General features: G+C 36.3%; 2 protein-coding genes across 7 annotated transcripts; one reads left to right on the top strand and one right to left on the bottom strand.

Moving 5' to 3' along the window:
• Positions 1-199: 199 nt before the first annotated feature.
• LOC129876266 (protein SAWADEE HOMEODOMAIN HOMOLOG 2) lies at positions 200-10,310 on the bottom strand. Of its 2 annotated transcripts, XM_055951650.1 has the most exons (10): positions 10,109-10,310; positions 6,680-6,765; positions 6,546-6,591; positions 6,228-6,435; positions 6,049-6,099; positions 3,240-3,321; positions 3,071-3,122; positions 2,438-2,581; positions 2,238-2,357; positions 200-1,392 (listed from the first exon to the last, which is right to left on the bottom strand). In XM_055951650.1, the coding sequence occupies exons 1-10, from the start codon at positions 10,160-10,162 to the stop codon at positions 487-489; spliced, it is 1,749 nt and encodes a 582-aa protein (XP_055807625.1). In that variant the 5' UTR covers positions 10,163-10,310; the 3' UTR covers positions 200-486. The 2 variants fall into 2 exon arrangements, with proteins under 2 accessions (XP_055807625.1, XP_055807626.1); XM_055951651.1 differs by lacking the exon at positions 6,049-6,099.
• A 1,829-nt stretch (positions 10,311-12,139) lies between these two features.
• On the top strand, positions 12,140-19,203 carry LOC129876269 (probable E3 ubiquitin-protein ligase ZFP1). Of its 5 annotated transcripts, XM_055951657.1 has the most exons (9): positions 12,140-12,269; positions 12,785-12,874; positions 13,621-13,692; positions 13,792-13,836; positions 15,053-15,853; positions 16,904-17,292; positions 17,417-17,515; positions 17,951-18,118; positions 18,761-19,203. In XM_055951657.1, the coding sequence occupies exons 5-9, from the start codon at positions 15,097-15,099 to the stop codon at positions 18,905-18,907; spliced, it is 1,560 nt and encodes a 519-aa protein (XP_055807632.1). In that variant the 5' UTR covers positions 12,140-12,269; positions 12,785-12,874; positions 13,621-13,692; positions 13,792-13,836; positions 15,053-15,096; the 3' UTR covers positions 18,908-19,203. The 5 variants fall into 5 exon arrangements, with proteins under 5 accessions (XP_055807632.1, XP_055807633.1, XP_055807629.1 ...); XM_055951658.1 differs by lacking the exons at positions 13,621-13,692; positions 13,792-13,836 and adding an exon at positions 14,505-14,632; XM_055951654.1 differs by lacking the exon at positions 13,621-13,692.
• The last annotated feature ends 219 nt before the right edge of the window (positions 19,204-19,422 follow it).

Here is a 19,422-nt window from a genome sequence, read left to right as displayed (position 1 = left end):
CAGCAAGAACTGAGGGCATTCCTATTCCGAAAAGGCTAGCTGGTTCGAGTTTTAAGTGAAGAAATATAGAATGCTTGCAGACATTTTATTCTAAAAATCACGGAACTATAATGAGCAATATCATAAGAAACTTCTTTTACATTTTCTTCTGGTAATACTAAACACATAATCAGCAGCTGTAGCCTAGACGCAAGTAAAATTCATGCAGTACAAATAGAATAGTATTTGATGAGACGATAAAATTAGAGTTTTCAGTTGGAGGTGAAGATCTAAATATTCCACAAGACTATCACTGATCTATCGGAGCCATTAGTAAAGTCCCTTGTGCGATTCATGCTTTTAACAGCACACAAGGGAAGGAAGGATGCGCGAGAATAAGTTTCTAACCCGGCTCCCCCACCCCTGGGCTTCCTTTCCCTATAGGAATCTAACTTCGTAATGTTGGCTACACTAGCAATTTTATAACTTTTGGCGATAAGGATTTGCTTATACAGGTGCATTGTCCTCCTGATCAGTGGAAGCTGTGGGTGCCCCAGAATCCACATGCTCCTTTGCCTTGGGCTGCTCCTCTGGTGCATCGACTGGCATTGATGTTGAATCAGCAGGAGGCTCCTCTGATGCTTCAGCTGGATTTGATGTTGAATCATCCAGAGGTTCCTCTGCAGAAGTTGGTTCAGCAGGAGGCTCCTTTGGTGCTTCATCTGGGTTTGATGTTGAAGCAGCTGGAGGTTCAGGAGTTGTTTCAGCGGGAGGCTGCTCTGGTGCTTCATCTGGCTTCGATGTTGATGCAGCTGGAGGTTTAAGAGTTGTTTCAGCAGGTGGCTCCTGTGTTACTTCAGCTGGCTTCGATGTAGAAGTAGCAGGAAGCTTAGGAGTTGTTTCAGCAGGTGGCTCCTCTGTTGCTTCAGCTGGCTTCGATGAAGAAGCAGCCGTAGGCTTAGGAGTTGTTTCAGCAGGAGGCTGCTCTGGTGTTTCTGCTGGTGCTTTGTTTGTTATTTCTGCCGGAGGCATCTCTCTTTTTTCTTCCTGAGGTGCCTCTGCTGTTTCGGCTACAGGCTTCTCTCTCATTTCTTCCATAAGCTTGGGTGTTGTTTCTGCCAAAGTATTTCCTGTTAGAGAATCAGTACTAGGTTTTTGCAGCATAGGAGCCACATCGGGTTCGTGCTTTATGGTGTACTCCGGTGCAGGCTGCTTTTGTGTTTGTTCAGCTAGTTTTATCCTTGATTCGGTTTGGGCTTTCTGTGGTGCATCAGCTGGAGGGTAGACCTTCGTAGTATTGCCTGTTGTAGGGTCATTACCTATTTTCTGCTGCTTCACAGAATCAGCATTTAGTTGCAGCAACCTATAATCAGTTTCAGGCCGACGACAAACCTTCCGCAGAGGAACAATTTCCTAGATAGGAAAAGACAAGTGGATTATACTAACTGAAGACAATGATGTGATGTGTATCCTTGACAATAGAAAATGTTTTCAGTGTTCTAACAAACACCATGGATGAAAACTAGATGTTTCACACATAAATGACCAACAACGAAAGGTAGAGATGGTGTACCCCCCTCCATAGTACAAGTTCGTGAAAGAACCAACTGATATGTGAGCAAGCATCAAGACTGGCAACCTAAAAGTTTTGAAGTCTCTTTTTACTTCAAACTGATGTGGTCCTCTAAGTAGAAAGAAGAGAGGAGCAACCGAATATTGCTGCATCTTAGAAGGCTCGGATATATTCTAAAATAACCAGGAATGGATAACAGTGAAAAGACTTTCAGCTAGCTATTGGGACCATTAAGTATGAAAATGCAACCTGAATATTCAAAAACCCAACACATGGCTGCAGCATAATATAGTTCGGCTCCAAAATCGTTAGGCTAAAAGCAGGAGAAATGCTAAATTTTCGTGAATGTTTTTTAACATTTTAAGAGCACATAAAAAGATAATAACCAGTCAGTAAACAGCAGTTACCAAATCTACGAGGAACAACCATTTTTTAATGAGTAGTCCGACTATTTATGCTTATTTACAGCTAAAATTGTTTGTTCCTTATAAACAATACCTTCTTTGTTTGTTATAAGATCAGGACAATTTTTACGTAAACAACAAACACAGCCAGTGTAACCCTACAAGTGGGGTCTGGGGAAACTCAAAATAGTTAGAAATCTGAAATACATTCATGAAAAATGAGGCCTTGAGTATTGAGATGAAAGCAGAAAATTAGAAGGAAAAAGGATATAATTGAATACCTCAGACTGATCATGGTCGTAACGAACCAGAAACCGACAACGGCAACCTCTCACATCATGTCTGCGTCTTTGAGCATCAAGGACATGTGCATCATAGTACAGAGCCTGCTCTTTCCCTTCCTGAAAATTATTAGAGCCTTAGCTAAATGATGAGAATTTGGTATGTTTAGCTTTAACATTTGACCCATAATAAAATGTACCTGGAAGCAAAGAATCAGATCGCCAGGGAGAACTGCAACACATTCCGATGATTCACATGGCAGAGATCGCTGTCTTACGTGCAGACGTACATTTACCCATTCATCCTCCTCTGCTCCAAACCCCGCAAACCGAACCAAGACTTCCTGAAATCAGAAGTTTATCATCATTAAGAAAGGAAAAAAAGAGATGAGGTAAAACAGACTGGACAAAGAAGATATGCACATGATAAATGAAACAACTTCAGGGAGGTAGACTCAGGTTTTTGGAGCATATTCCAGACTAAAACATAGTTTGTAGTATGAACCCTCAACATCAGACGAAAAGGCCATGTATGCTACAGAGGGCCTGGAAAAGGAAGCTAGAAAAGAGCCAATCCTGAATTTCCTGAATTCTGAAAAAATAAGATAGCTAATCTTGCCTTTAACAATCAATGAAATAAAAAAGAGCCAATTATGTGCTTCCTGATTTCTGAAAAAATAAGAGGGCTAATCTTGCCTTAACAATCAATGGCAAACTTCACAGGTAAAAGAGAGCAAAAAGATGATTCTATGCATCAATAGAAATTAAACTACCAAGCAGGCTAACAAATAATTTCTTTCATGAAACCTTAGATATGTAACTCTGAGAATTACCGGATCACCATTCTCCACAGATCTATGTGACAGGAAGCTTGCTACGTCATACCTAAGGAAGGATAATATCATTAATCTATAATTACTAGCTATTGAGATAAAAAGAAAATGGAGATTAAGCAAATGATCTAGCCAGGCATAAATGTATTGAACGACTTAAAAGACGAACCATGCACCATCTCTTGCAGATTTAGCTTCGAACTCCATTTGAGTGTTATCTGAAGCACTCCTGCCCACACTTTGCACTGCCACTAAAAAATAAGTAGAATACGTGAAGTTAGGTTATGACTTGAAAGAAATATATATTTAAAAGGAAACAGTTCATTTTATGAGAGAGACAGGAAAAACGAGCAAAAGGAACCTACAAATTTTGCAGAATTATATTTGATTACAGAACTTGAAATTTAGCCATATTTCTTGTTCATCATTTTATCAACAAGGGTAGTGATTCAGCCACTATTTTCCATAATACCATTGTTGAAGTACTTTCTAATGAGACCACAACTAAACTCCTAGTGATGAGATATTCCTTACTCATCTTGAAACAGCCAAATCTAATCACCCATCTTCGGAAGATCAAAACCAGTGAACTCTATGTGTTTCCAGGCACCAATCTGCTCGTCTATAAACCACAGAGGAACCTCACATTGGTAGATCTAGATATTTATTGTAATTAATTATCTCCATTTTGGGAAATCTGGAACTTATTACAGAGAAAAAACTCAGCTAGCTAACAGTATTACGGCGATTCACAGGTAACCTCCTCCAATTATTTCATTGCAGGCAGAGGCAGATCCAAGATTTGAAGGTTACGAGTGCCACACCAAGCTCTTATTTACAAGGCCTACATAGAGAAAACACTTGATTGGTTTGATCAATTTTGGAGTTCGATCTAAGTCATTCGCCTTTTCAATTTATACAAAAAAATCAATCAAACAAAAAAAATATGACTACTTAGCACAAAGGAAAAAACTTTCAACAATATATATTAGTAATATCATAAATATAAATTATTCATTTATAATTGTACTCGACAAGTTTTTATATTCCTAAAAAATTCAATGATGACATAATTATTTATATAATATAAATACTTCACACTTTATGTAATAAACAAAATATAATGAGGCTGAAGAATTACCCACACATACATTTAGTTGTTAAAGTTTTTTAACTTAATTTTGTTGACCTTTCTCTTTTATTAATTTTGCTGACCTCCTTTTATAAATGAATTGAGTACTAGAAACAATATTTAAAGCTCTCATGGCCTAATGGATAATGTGCTTGACTTAAATCAAGCGATTGTGGGTTCGAGACCCATTGGACATGAATATTGTTTACAACAGAACCAAAAGGCAAAAACACAGCATAAAAAAATACTTCTAAATGAGCACGTCACTCTGGAATCGAACTCGCATGCTAAGGGATAAAGATTTGACCATCTGCTGCTGCCACATTCTACTCTCTATGATCTACAGGTGGCACGGAGAATATTTAACATATATGCTATACATATATACATATATATACAGAATTTCAACGGAAGCGTCCGGGTGCCATGGCACCCCACGCCTCCACATAGTTCCTCCCATAATTGCAGGTTGACATGAATTTACTGTAATAAAACCCAACTCAGGATCAAAGTCACGACATCTTTCTCAACAGTTATAATAACTCTGCCGACGTACAGAACTCCAAATCCGAAAGCAGTATCTTCTCAGCTAGCGGAGATTAATTCAAGATAATGGTGGATACCAAGAAGCTCAAGATATAGCTTAAGCACTGTAATGCCTACACCATACTTTTAGCACATTACACTATCAAAAGTATCAAAAAAGATATTACTATTGAATACTTCTGCTCCCTCCAGATCAAGTTAAGACTGGTGAAATGAGCACACTTCCACATTTGAAGGCCACAGAATAGGATAACCAGACATAAAGACAACAACAACAACAACAACAACCCAGTGAAATCCCACAACGTGGTGTCTGGGGAGGGTAAAGTGTACGCAGACCTTACTCCTACCAAGGTAGGACGGTTGTTTTCGAGAGACCCTCGGCTCAATAGAAGCATAAAAAGAGGTCAGATAAGGCTAAGAAGTTCAAAGCGATATGGGAAAGCAAATAACGAAAGCGACACAGATAAAATAGAGTAATCGAAGTACAGAAAGTAATAGATATAACCAGACATAAAGACACATTGCTCAAAATTATAGATTAGTGAAATGATGTGATCTTATTTTTTTCGTGATAAGGTAATGTTTTTTATTAATGTTTTAGGCTAAGAAAACCCTGTATGCAAGTAGTATTACCAAAAAGGTAATCTTTTTGGTTTGCAAAGGCCTATGCCTCACACTATCAGGGAAGTCTTTGTCTGGAGGAGCTCTTGGAAAGTTGGAAAGGCCATCAGAAGAACCTGGTCTGTGGTCCCTGCTTGTATTTTGTGGTGCTTATGGTCGGAAAGGAACCAAAGATGTTTTGATGGTATTTCAACTGCCTTCGAGTAAAATCCGAAGAAATTCGCTGTCCGGTTCTGTGAGAAAGAGATGAAAAAGTTGATCCTAAGAACAGATGTCTGATTACTCTCTTTAGTTGGGTTAATCTTACCCCTGTATTTAACCCAGACTCTCTTCTGGATTTTGTCAGCTTTTTAATTCTATGATAGGTTTTTGGATCTTGTCAGCTGTTTAGTCTCATGATAGGTTTTTTGTTATCTTTATATGAGCTGATATTTCCTCAACTTTTGCAACTATGCATCTTCTTGATGCTTTTGTGAAAATAATAAACCACTTACTTCATCAAAAAAAGTATATCAAAAAGTAGAGAGCCTACATAATAGTAGTTTGAGGTAATATGCAACAACAATAAATGCTAAATTGTGAAAGACAGACATAAGTTAGTACCCATTGGAAAGGATCACCAAGAAGACTCTTTGCAAAAACAAGAAACCATAAGAATATTGTTCAAGGATTGTACCTGATGGAGCAGGCAGAGATTGAGGTGCCTGGGGCATTGTTCTCATTGTAGCTAACACAAGTAGGACAAGTTAAGGAAGAATAGTGAAAACTGAATATATAAGACTCTTGCTAATCATAAATAAAGCATAAGAAAATCTGTGACTGTTTTGAAACATGGTGCGAAATTTCAAATTCTACCTTGAGGAGAAGGTATAGGTTGAGGGGCTTGGGGCATAATTCTTCCTGCAGCTGGATCACTGTGAGGCATAGGTGAGGCACTCAATTTTGCAGGAGCTTTTACTGCAGCTGGATCACTTTGAGGAGTTGGATGGGCAATATATCTACCAGGACTCTTAGCTGTTTTTGCTCTAATAGCATATCGTCTATTCTGGAACCAGTTCCAAACCTATGACATCACTTCCATAATTTTAGGTACAAGATAAATAGTCACAGTTATGAAAAGCATTTTCATTTGATCATAAGCTATTACGGTGCAAAAAATAAAAAGCCTCTTACTTGTTTCATTTGAACCACAAATTTTCCAGATCTCTCCGCTGAAGAACTACACGGAAGTATGGACATTACCATCCCAACTTTGAGCATGTAAATCAAAGGAGTAACTCTAAATATTTGGCACATTAACAACATACCTAAACTTTTCAGCAAGATCTACAAGAACTTCACGAGCCGGCATTGTGATATTATGAGCTTGCAATATAGCTTCCATCTCAGCTACCTGCAACATTTGACAAATTTACCAAGGTTTTCAACTAGATTCTATATCTTACTGTGAAAGTTATCAGATACAACTACTGTGGACAGTACAATTGAGCTGTAAGGTCCACATGTTTGAAACGGTTGAATACAATCATTGAAAAAGGGAAGGATGTACGACAAGTACGAAAGCTTCTATGGCATACATTTTTCTCTGTGGTTACTTTAAAACTATCAAACTCATGAATTGACGAAAAACATCTCATGTTGACAAGGACATCAAAGGGTGCCTATCATGGAAGGCAACTGAAATAGCAAAAGGAATGAGCATTATATGAAAGGATACTAATAACTAGTGTAAAAAAGGATTGGTAGGCCGTATAGCGACAAGGGGCATAAGTAATTAAGAGGACTTTCCTGCAGTTTTATTTCTAGACAACTCCATATTCCATATACTTATTAGATGATTACCTCCATTTCTCTAGTATATACACTTGATCAGGGAACATCTGACTAAGACTTCTTTTCAGTAAGTAATGTCGTCTATCTTAGTCATAATGTTATTTCATATCTAAATCTAGTGCTTCTGTTGTAGGGGAGGTGTGATACTAAGAAATCATGTGAACTTTTGGAAACACCAAATAATTGTAGTAGTTGATATAGTCAAGTCTATTTCAGAGATAGTTCTCACTGAGAAGGAAGATAGAATAAAGTACAGGTCAAGTCAAGCTTCAAGCAAGAAGGAAACTGTACTGTAATTTGGAGAACTGGACATTCTGAAGTAGAATTAGGTAGGTTGGCTTTTTTTCATTTGGTTGCTCCCTCCAGCTGTTATCTTTTGTTTATGAGAAGCTTCTTTGGAATTTAATGAACTACTCACAGTGGCTAGTAATAATGGAGCTATTATAAACTACAAATGCACTGGCATTTATATGTTCATTTAAACATCAGAGTTGAAATGAACAAAACTTACTCATAATTGCTAGTAATAATGGAGTTTAGTTTAATTTGATCGCTCTGTAGCACCTTAGTATCTTTGCTTTAGTTAAGAAACAAAAGAGAACATCGAAAGCCAAGGGTGAGTGAGACACCTTTCCTAACACCCAATCAATATGAAATGTCAGGGCCAGTGTTTTGGACGGCGAAAGGCGACAAGGGTCTGCCTCGCCACAAGGCGAGACGAGCGGCGAGGCGCTCGCCTTTATTAAGTGCGGCGTCAATTAATACCAAAAAATAAAATATTTAATTGCATATATAAGTAATCATAATCTCAATACCGATAACATATTAGCAAATATTTCAATTCAAAAACTGAAAATAGATAGTACATACTAAAAGTTTAGAACTTCAATGAGGAAAATACGGAACAAATCAAAACAATGACATAAAAAGAGGTAGAAGTAATTCTGAAGTCTTCTGAAGAAGAAGAAGGAAAAAGAAACAGAGGAAAATCTGAAGAAGAAAGGAAGAAATACATATAAGTTGGACTTTGGAGTCGCCGGAAAAGTCTGGCTGGTCGCCGGAGAAGAGTCTCAGTCGTAGTCTTAGAGTGCAACTTTGCAAATTCGGAAAAGAAGAACCCTAAAATTACCTTTTAACTTTTAAAACCCTAAAGTGGTCACCTTTTTAAAAAAGATACAAAAGGCGACGCCTTTCTTGCTTTTGTCACCATTGTCGCCATGATATCGCCTTTTGAAGATTGTCTCGCCACAAAGCTAATAGGCGATGAAGGGTCGCCTTGCCACTCCTCTCGCCATTGGCGACGAGACGATCGCCTTTCACAACACTGTGTCAAGCTCCAACTTAACCCCCATCCTAGTGCACCCCTATCTTCCTCCAGATTTTCTACATGTTTCTGTGATTTGACTGCAATGATTTCAAATGAAACCCTAGATCCTTAGATTGAATGATGTGCGTGCTAGAATTTAAGTTATCAGGCTTAATTTCTTCCCTCTTCGGTAATATATCTATGTCAGAGGCGACACTCTTTTTCTCATGACTCCCTTCAAAGCCCTAAAGCAGCATCGCATGACCACATTCAGATGAACCCCTACTCTTGTACTCCATTACTCGAATAACTTGCATTCCAAATTCCTTTCAATTTACTAGTTCGTTGAAGACTAAAACTAACGAATGAGGGAAATTGGAGAAAAAGAAAGCAAAAGAGGATAAAGGAACAAGAGTGGAGCCCCTAGACAAATAGACAAGCATCACTATCAAATTCCTTACCCTCTTTACAAGGATGTCTCACATACACTGACCTAGGGAAAGGTAGAAAGAACAATGGTAGTGGCATATCTGGGTGACACTACCAGACTTGCAACATATAGAAGCATCGTTAGAATAGTGTTTCATACTTACGTATTTATTTACTGGGTTAACTTATGCTTCCTAGTTTTCTAATAAAAAGATATCTTATACTCATTAATGTACTCCTTATCCTTTTCCACAAAGATAAATTTTATATTGTTCTACCCAAAAAGATCACAGTGTGCAACCAGTCCATTGCTCATCTTTGTGATTCTCAGCTCGGCCTATAAACTACATATATTTGGAAGACTTTTAAAACCTCCCCACAAGGACTCATACTCCACTTAGAACGACTACTTCCGGAAAAAAAAAATAACTCAACAAAAGCATGTAGTTTGTTTATTCTACTGCACAAAGGCTAAGAATGTAGTACAAGACAGTCTAAGTAGACATACAAGAGAAACCTCAATGTGAGAATCCCAATTCTCTGCAACTACAAATTGCATAATGAAAGATAGTAAAGGTAAACACCAAACGGGCAGAAAGACCAATCACGAGCAAGAATACATAACTCAACTGCATATAAAACAAAAAAGCAGTAATAATTAATGTGAAAAACCTAAGTCTCAGCAACTACAAAATGCATAATGAAGATAATAAAGGTAAACACCAATCGGGTAAAAGAACAATCACGAGCAAGAATATATAAATAAAATGCATATAAAATACAAAATGAGTAATAGCTAATGTGAGAATCCCAAGTCTGTGCCAACTTTGGTGCAGTTCGACTAATTCCACAAGATACCTGCTACCTCCCACTGGCAGGTACCAGATAACTTTGTCGTCGTTGTTGTAACTCAACAAAAGCATGTATTTTTTGTTTATTGTACTGCACAGGGACTAAGAATGTAGTACAATACAGTCTAATTAGACAAAAAACAGAAACCTTAATGTGAGAATCCCAATTTTCTGCAACTACAAATTGCATAATGAAAAACAGTAAAGGTGAACACCAGCAAAAGAACAATCACCAGCAAAAAATACACAAAATAAACTTCATACAAAGCACAAAATCAGTACTAATTATCCAATTGAGGGAAAAAAATTGTATTAACCTCTGCAGGGTTGAAACGGAAAGAAGGACCTCCGTTACTCGGCGGCCTTCCCATCTGCTACCGGATTGATGTAATACAGAACAATACAAAACTCAGCTAGCAACTGACCCTACCACCGGCCGGCCGGCGGAAGACGGCGGAGGGTAGAATTTGCGAAGAGGATCAAACGCCGTGAGAGAGAAAAGGGAGATCGAAAAATCTGGATTACACTCTGTTAAGTATTTTCTCCCTTTTTATATTTTTCTTTTTTCCCTTTTTAGAATTAAAATAGTGTAATTTCTTTTTGATATAATGACCAATTTTTTCTTGAAATTAATTTTTCATTGTATGTTATATTTATTACTTTTTTTTAATATAATAGCATTTTATTTATAGCAGCAAAAAAATCTATTGGAAATTTGAAATTTGTTCACGAGATATTTTATATCTTGGCTTTGTGAGATTTTTTTCTATTTCTATTTGGATCGTAATAATATATAGCCTCTTCGATCGCATTCTTCATATCACCAAAATATGTAATGACATTAGATGTGAAGTTTCGTGTCAGTATGAATTTCTTAGTCATATTAAAAGTGGTCTTATACTTTTTTATATCGATTTATATGGCATATTTTTATTTTTACTCTTATTAAAAAAAGACATATTTTTTTATTTGTCAAATATTTAATGACATCATCAGTAATTTATTTATGTTTAGTCTCACTTATTTGAAAATAATTTTTTTATTGACGTATGAATAAATTGGCAATAAAAGAATATTTGTGCATGAATCAAGCACGTCAACGAAGAGATGCATGCTTTCAGCCTCTTATTAATATGGATGTGCATGATAATGATTCAAATTAATTTAGATCGAATATTGATACATGAAAAAGCACCTCCCCTAAAAAAGGAAAGAAATATATAAAGTAAAGTTAATTTAAAAATTATAACGTACTAAAATTATTTAAGAAGCAACAGAAACAATCTAAAATATGAATTTTTTTATCTTGATGTATTTTATAATCGACTGATCAAGAATGTCGTAAATTTCTACGCTTTATCACTAAATTAAATAATTATTTTTTAGTGTACTTTGTAAAGCTTGAACAAATCATCCATGTGCAATAACTGATGTGTTAATTATATGACTTATTAATGAGTTTTTATTATTTTAATTCTCCTTGCACTGTCCATTGGACAAGTATATTTTTTTTTTAAATAAGCAAATAATATATCTTAAAAAAACATTGCTTTAAGATTCCTTCATATATTCAATTGAGACTGTTTATCGTTTTATTGTTGTGGTTTTGCTTTCAGCTTGCTCACTTGATTTCAGAAAAGAAAAAGGGAAGAATGATAATTATAATTATTTTTTATTTTAAATAGAGAAATCTTTTGTTCAATTTGTTTTGACAATTTTAAATTTGGGTGCTTTATAATCAAGAGCGAGAAGACTATTTATCTCAACCAACCTCTTTTTGAATCAAGATCAAATATAATTTTAAAAAACATCGATCTTGGTTCCTCGCAAATTAAAAATGAATGATATAATTCTGATTTTATCGATATTGAAAATGTATCAATTAATAACTTCAAAAATTGACTTATCAAGTTAAAATTCTATATCAAAAAGAATTTATTTTCAATTGAGCCTAAACGAAGGTGACTCACACACACAACTATCTCTTTTTAACATAAAAAGTTAATCAAATCAATCTAATTAACTGATTCAATCTCAAATATCTTATCAATCCACAAATCAAAAACTGACTATCCAATTTTAATTTTATCAATATAAAAAGTGTAATAACTAATAACTTTATCAAGTTAGAAATTCTAAATACCTCTCTACCTTTATCTTATTGGTTGCTACAATCCTAGTAACTAAATTAATAACCATCACTACTATTAATGTCAATTTTTTAAAAAAATATAATGGTGTTATTATTTAAATAATTAAATCCAAGAATCTATTCTTAGATAAAAATATTATTAATTATTTTTTTAAGAGCACTATTAATAGTAAGTTTTTTTCTCATCACACAAGAGGGCATTTGAAGAATCACCATTGGTGAAATTCCGTTGAAATCTCCGCTCTTTTTATCCACTTCTTTCTTACTTTACTCTCTTCAATTTGCAGAAATTTCTCTCTTCATCGTATTATTCAATCTTCACTCTGGTTAGCCCCTTTTATCTTTTTCTCAAAGTTAAAAAGTTTCAATTTTTATGTTTTTTTGGCCAAAAATGCATGTATTAAGCTTCCAGATGAAGAAATTTTTGTGGGTTTTGCTTGGATTATGCTTTGATTGTGATTTTTATAGCTAAATCAAATTTGGGGTTCTCTATTTTGACCTTTTTAGCCTTTTTTTATGTTTTTTTTTTAATTATTTTTATGTTTTCTTGATATCACAGTAAAAAAAATGCATGCATTTGGCTTCCAGTTGGAGAAATTTTTGTGGGGTTTGCTTTGATTGTGATTTTTATAGCTAAATTAAATTTGGGGTTTTCTATTTTGACCTTTTTAGACTCTTTTTATGTTTTTTTTTTGTTTTCTTGATATCACAGTGGAAAAAAAAAATGCATTTGGGTTCCAGTTGGAGAAATTTTGTGGGGTTTGCTTGGATTTTGCTTTGATTTTGGGGTTTTCCATTTTGACCTTTTTAGACTTTTTTGTTTTTGTTTTGATATATGCAGAGATTAATAACAGCAAAGTTATCTCAAAATCATCTGCTTTGTTGTTAGAGGCAACACTCTGTAAAGGAAACGAATTCGGATACTAAAAAGGTTTGGTTTTGATTTGCCATATGTTACCTTTGTTTTATTAATGGCTATGTTGCTCAGACTCTCCAAAAAATGCAGCCACACCAGTGTATCGGATTTTTCAAAATGCACTACTTTTGGAGGATCCGACAAGCACCTAGTGGCGTTTTTTGAAGAGTCCGAGCAACATTGGTTGATGACATGTTTTTGTGTATCACTTTCATATTACTTCTATTGAATAATGCTGATATGTGTGTATATGTATAATTTGGTTACTTTTCTGGGTTCAGAAGGAAGAAATAAAATTAAAATGAATACATTTTAGGAACGAACATCCCCTACTATACTACCTTTGCCTTTGAACATAGATGTATTGATATTTCTATTTTAGTTTTTCTAAATGTTGTGGATTCTTGTATCAGCGTCATAATTTAAGTCATATTTTCAGACAGGGATTTATAGCTTCAGAATTCTCTGTATTTTGAACAAAGAATTGAAAATTTCGTTTGCTTAGCACCTTTTAACTTTCATTTCATTAACTTAAATAGTTTGATTTGTTCGGTTCTTGTTGTTATAAAATTGCAAGATAGAGAGTCTTTTGGGATGTTTTTAGCTTCTACTCCACTGTGCATGGAAATGCAGCATCTCATTCCTGATAAATGTTTGATGATTGGGTTTTATATAGTTTCCAACTTATCAAAGAAATCAAAAAGAAAAAAAAAGTATTATCTGGATGTATTTATTTCTCTGTCCTTTATTTTTATAAACAGATCAATATATGTTTCGTGGAGAGACCATATCTGAAATATCGTACAGAATGGGTTGTCACTCTTTTCATTTCGGTAATTCTGTCCATAGTCGATGCATTGAATACTGATAAGTCTCATATATATCTAAGGATAGTAATAATTGCTATTATCTACACTGACAATTTATTGCAGATTTGGTACACTAATTTCCTGTTGGATGGAAGCTTGTATATGAAGGTGATTTTAGTTTCTAAATGAGCAGTTATGTTCATTGGTGATGTAATACTTTCAATCAACTGAACCCAGACAAAATTTGATTGTTGAGGGGGGGGGGGGTCAATCTTTATAATTGTGGTTGAATTTTACTATTCCAAATATGTAAGATGTTATTTATAAATTTAGAATCTTCAATTGTTATTTCTATCGTACTCCTACTTTTTTAGATAGCGTAACTGATGACATCTTTTGATTGCATGCTTCAAATGGGTCATCGAGTCAATGAATATAAAAGAGTGCTTGTCGTTGAGAATCGCCCTTCATTATATTGAAGCCAAGCAACTTTTCTTGATACAAATAAATTCTGCCTTGTTAAATGCACCTAAGCGTGTGGCCTAGTAGTCAATGAAGTGGGTTGAGAACTATAAGGTTTCAAGTTCAAATCAAGTTCACCTAGTGTTTTGTCTTTTTTGGGATTCGAACACGAGACTCCATGGTGCTCAACTCACTTCATTAACCACTAGGCCACACCCTTGGGTGTGGTGCTCTAATGATTTACTATTATCATGGATGCTATTTTGATAATAATTTAGAACGCGTCTCAACCAAATTCTAGCTTCTCTCCACTCCGTTGTGCACACTTTTTTGTTTTTTACTTTCCTATACTAAAATGTTCAAGATCTGATCAGGTTCATGATGTACACCACTTACCTCTATCATCCATGCCCTACCTCTACTATCACCCTTGAAACAATTGGGTCTGCCATCATGAAAATATACCCTTTGTGAGTAGTGATCCTAGAAATAGTAGTTTGAGGTAAATTTGAGTAGTGTGCCGTCTTCATTTCATTTAAATTTTATGTCTATTTCCGCATGTACTGGTATGACCAACCAATATTGTTCTGTATTAAGCAGCAAGTCAACCAGAGTTGCGCTATATAGGTGATGATTTGTGAGATAAGATCAGTTTTTTTTTTTAACTCAAAGATCATGAGTACGAAAACTCAACATAAATTTTAGGTTGTATTGAACTGTGCTTATTTAGATGAACATAGATATATTCTAATAACAACAACAACATATCCAGTGAAATCCCACAAAGTGGGGTCTGGGGCATAGATATATTTTAATAAATGTCCAAAATTGTGTCCTCTATGAACTCAAGTTGTGCAATCTCTTAACAATAGATTTACGAGAAAGTAATATGTATAATGACACCTGATTATTCTCCAAGCAGGCAGTCTCCACTAAATTAAACTCGATAACATTGCACAAAGGAGTATGTCGTATAGCAATCAAATAACTGATTCGGAAGTGGAACAAAGAAGCCAAGATATTCAACCGGAGCCTTATGCTTTCTACAGGAGCTTAGCAACCTTTCCACAGCCTAATGTTCATGCGATATTACCAGCTCCTGGAAATGCTGGTAATTTCTATTTGCACCATCCACAGTACCATCAAGAGGGTGCATTAATTTATGGAAAGTTGCAGTACGACGGGTTTCAATATCAGCATCCTGCCACCAATCTTGACCCAGCCGTTGCTTCATCGTCAAATCACTATTACCATTACATGGCTGCTCCATCCGCTCCTGGAGATTTCCTGGTTCCAGTAAACCAGGGGCAGCATGAGCAGCTTCCATTTGCGCCCTCTCAAGGCAACCATGGAATTAATGAAGGCAGTTATGGAAGGAACAATCCTTATGTAGATGGTGTCGGAGGCTCGTTTAAGAGAAAGAATGCTGAAGGAATCCCTGTGAATTTCCAGTATCAACATGCTTTGGTGGGCTCCATCTTTCCTCTTGCATCAATGGGTGCTGCGTCTTTTGTACCACCTGAATACAGAGGGAATGGCTCACTATCATTCACTGAGGATGGAGCACCAAGAGGTATGAACAATCATCTGCTTCAAGGGAACTATGTCAGCCAAGCCTGTGAGTTTCCTGGCAATTATTGGTCAGGCTTGCAGTTCAACAGCAGTGCTAGGGAGACTGAAACATGGGCCTGGAATCATAGTGCTCGTCTACCTTATATACCTGGTACACTCTACTCATTTTTTATTTGACTTTTAGAGATCTATTATAGCCTATGCTTTCGTTTCGTTGCTAAAGGATCCAGAGATGAGTTTCTGGTTCTTTCTTTAATGATAAATTCGTGCTTTTGACTACCCATTTTATCTTCTTTATTTGCCTGATTTGCAGAAAACTTGTTTCGTAGGATAGAAGAGTTTCCTTGCTACTTCAATCGCAAGACATTTTCAGCATTCATCCTCTAGAAGCTCACCCAAATTTATCCGAAAATGAGAGATATTGATGTGCAAGTTCAGTTATAGAGGGGGTGGGCGAACTGTTAATATTTAGGGCTCAAAGTTTGGAGAGATTGTACCTAATTTTGAACAGTAAAAGCCTTGTTTTCTTTCAAGGAGAAGACAAGGAACACCCCCCCCCCCACATCCCCCACCCCCCAGCTCTCTCCTGAATTGATACAACTTCTGGGGAATTTTCATGTCAAACTTCTCCTTTTTCAGTCATGAATGTCTTTCCCTATTTTCGTCCTTTTTGCCCAGAAAAGCAAAAAGTTGCTCAGCTAAATACTCCTGTTCTTCTCTTAAATTAATGTTCACCAAAGTTGGTGCTCTTTCAAGTTTTGTTTTAATATGTGCTACTGCTGTGTCACCCAGTTGAACAGTGCATATTTGAGCTTTCCTTTTGCATTCCTATATTTTAAAAGGATATATTCACGGGAAGCAAATCTTATTCTTTCCTTCTCCATCCCCACATTCTCTTCCAAAACTCATCTCATATTTATTCTACATGCTAAAAGTTAACTTTGTGTAAGGTGGAATGATTATTGAAGGATTCGTGTAGCTATTCAACGAGTTTGGGATTGATGCATGGTTAATTTAATTGATTTAAAAGTTACCATTGAGAAATGATTGCATCTCTCTCCTATACTTTATACACCTTTAGGACAGTTTTTTTAGCCCTTCCCTATATTTTCAAGGGAAATTCAAGGTCTTTGTTTGTAGCGCCACAAGTTAACTTCCTAAACTGATTGCACGTCTCTTCTGCTTTTTTCTATTATTCCAGGTGATAATCAAGGCTGTGAAGATGGTGGAAACATCAGTGTGCGAGGTTATCAAGTAACAAACGGGACTGGAGGTTTGACTAGTTTTGTATATCCATCGATTCCTCAAGGGCACCCAAACCTTCGTCATCTGCCACCACATATTCAAGGAGTGAGACCCGAATTTATCACCCGCCCTCCACAAATGACTGCTTCTTCACACAGACACCTACCAAGTAGCTCGTTTGATAGCACTATCAATCCATTCGCCCTTGTAGAGGCAGGGTCTAGATATATTAGACCGTTCCCGCCGGCTGGCTTTAGATTGTACAGACCTCAACGAGGGGAATTCATGCTTGGAACAAGTACTAGACATCACAACCTACCTAACATGAGAGTTCTTCCGGAGGATGTAAATATGTTTCTGTTTTACCAGCTTTCCGGAACTTTTTTTCACATTTATGGTCTAATTTAATGCAGTAAAAGTTATGGAATGAAGATAACGGTTTATATCCTTATTTGGTGGTTGTATGTAGGGTGTGGCAATGCTGGATATTCCTGGCTACCATGAAGTGCGTGATTCTGTTGATCAGCACAGAGAGATGCGTATGGACGTAGACCACATGTCTTACGAGGTAGGAAGATTGAAGGCTCCTCAATTGTATGTACCGGTTTATATTTTTTATGATGGTTAATGAGTATATGCTATTTCTCCATTTTCCTTTTTTTGTTAGTATATACTCTCTCCGTTTCAATTTGTTTGTCTTACTTTCCTTTTTAGTCTGTTTCAAAAAGAACTTCTCTTTCCTTTTTTGCAACTCTTTAATTTCAACTTTCCACATGGCATGTTTAAGAGCACAAGATTAAAAGACATTTTGGTATATTCTACCTATCTTTAATTTAAGACCACAAGTTTCTGGAGTTCTCTTTATTTTCTTAAATTTCGTGCCAAGCCAAAACACAGACAAACAAAGTGAAACAGAGGTAGTACTACTTTATTAATGTTCAGGTACCAACATAGTTGTAACTTCTGGAAACTAAATTTAGTCCCCTTTAAAATCCTACACCAGGAGCTTCTTGCATTGGGAGAGCAGATTGGCACCGCAAAAACTGGGTTATCGGAGGAGGTTATTGTTAGCCATTTGAAAACAAGATCATTTTCATCCGTGGAAATTCCTTGCAATTTGGAAAGTGCTGCATGTTCAGATCACAAGATTGATTTCTGTGTCATATGCCAGGTATTACCTCTATGCTGACTTACGGTAGACATGGGAAACATTTGAATACATTTTTTCGGAGGGGTCATTAATTACTCAACTTGTGACTTGATTCCAGGAACTTTTGATGATTCCCGTAGCTTATTGAGTTACATTTAGTTTTTCAAATTCATTAAGCACACCACTGGTATTTATGCTTTCATTGCCTTGCTAAATCTAAGGGAGCCTTGGCGCAACCATGTGACCTCCTTCGAGCCGTGGAAACAACCTCTTGCAGAAATGCAGGGTAAGGTTGCGTACAATAGACCCTTAAGGTCCGGCCCTTCCCTGGATTCCGCACGTAGCGGGAGCTTAGTGCACCGGGCCGCCCTTTTTATTGACTTGCTTAATCTTGCAAAGCTTCCATACTATAGAAGTTGGATAAATTTACTATTTCTTGTGTTGTGTACTGTACAATCTTGCCACGGCCTCTAAGATATTTCTGGCCTATGTCTATTTCCTCCAAAGGTGTGCGTCGTACTTGTTACTCTGTTTGTGTCGTGATATGGTGTTAGTTCACAAGCTTCGCTATTCATCCAAGTTACACTCTTTTTGTTGCTCCTTTTTCCCCTCACCGAATAGTAAATATCTCTGATGGCCTGCGTGTATATACTATTGTTTCAGTCTGATTACAAGGACCAAGAGAACGTGGGGACTCTCGATTGTGGGCATGAATATCATGCAGAGTGCGTAACAAATTGGTTGATTGTGAAGAACAATTGTCCCATATGCAAGTCCACAGCATTGTTCACAGAAGGAAAGGATTCCTGAAAACAGGCGATACATGATCGCCTGAATGAATTAAAGAGCCAAACATTCTGGATCTGTTGCTAAATATTTATTCTCCGATGAGTAGGAAATGTTACTGAAACTGTACAAATGTACTGTATTTTTGTATATATATTCGGCATGATATGACTGTCAACATGTCGAAAAACACCTTGTTGGCCTTATCTATGTCATGTGAAGTTGTACAGAAACTTGTAGTTTATTTTTGGTCTGTCTCCTGTAGTTGTACAGACTACAGACCTCACCTCTTAATGAGCATTTTATCCCCTTTCAGACAATTTACTCTTTGGTTATTCTGTTAATATGTTCTTTATGTGTTGGTTCTTCTTTGTTAGTGCTGACGCAAAAAGGTTGCCTTTGAAGTTTATTTTGGTATAGTTTTTTTAGAGAAGTTCTTTAAGAACACTAGGTGATCTTTTCACGTGTCCTGGCCTCGGTGGATTGTGTTATTCAATACTTGTATTGGTGAGAGGTTGTATGTACTTCTTGAAATGAGG

This window comes from Solanum dulcamara, chromosome 12, assembly GCF_947179165.1.
Source record: "Solanum dulcamara chromosome 12, daSolDulc1.2, whole genome shotgun sequence".
Taxonomy (NCBI): Eukaryota; Viridiplantae; Streptophyta; class Magnoliopsida; order Solanales; family Solanaceae; genus Solanum; species Solanum dulcamara.
Note: the sequence above shows the minus strand (reverse complement) of the source record. Positions and strands in the feature narration are given on the sequence as shown.

Coding starts and splice junctions, on each gene's coding strand:
- LOC129876269 (XM_055951655.1), top strand. CDS start 15,097: ATGTCGTATAGCAATCAAATAACTGATTCGGAAGTGGAACAAAGAAGC. Junction 17,516..17,950: donor TAGACCACATGTCTTACGAG/GTAGGAAGATTG, acceptor ATCCTACACCAG/GAGCTTCTTGCATTGGGAGA. Junction 18,119..18,760: donor ATTTCTGTGTCATATGCCAG/GTATTACCTCTA, acceptor CTATTGTTTCAG/TCTGATTACAAGGACCAAGA.
- LOC129876266 (XM_055951650.1), bottom strand. CDS start 10,162: ATGGGAAGGCCGCCGAGTAACGGAGGTCCTTCTTTCCGTTTCAACCCT. Junction 6,766..10,108: donor TCCGTTTCAACCCTGCAGAG/GTTAATACAATT, acceptor CAAATGTTGCAG/GTAGCTGAGATGGAAGCTAT. Junction 6,100..6,227: donor ACCTATACCTTCTCCTCAAG/GTAGAATTTGAA, acceptor TACTTGTGTTAG/CTACAATGAGAACAATGCCC.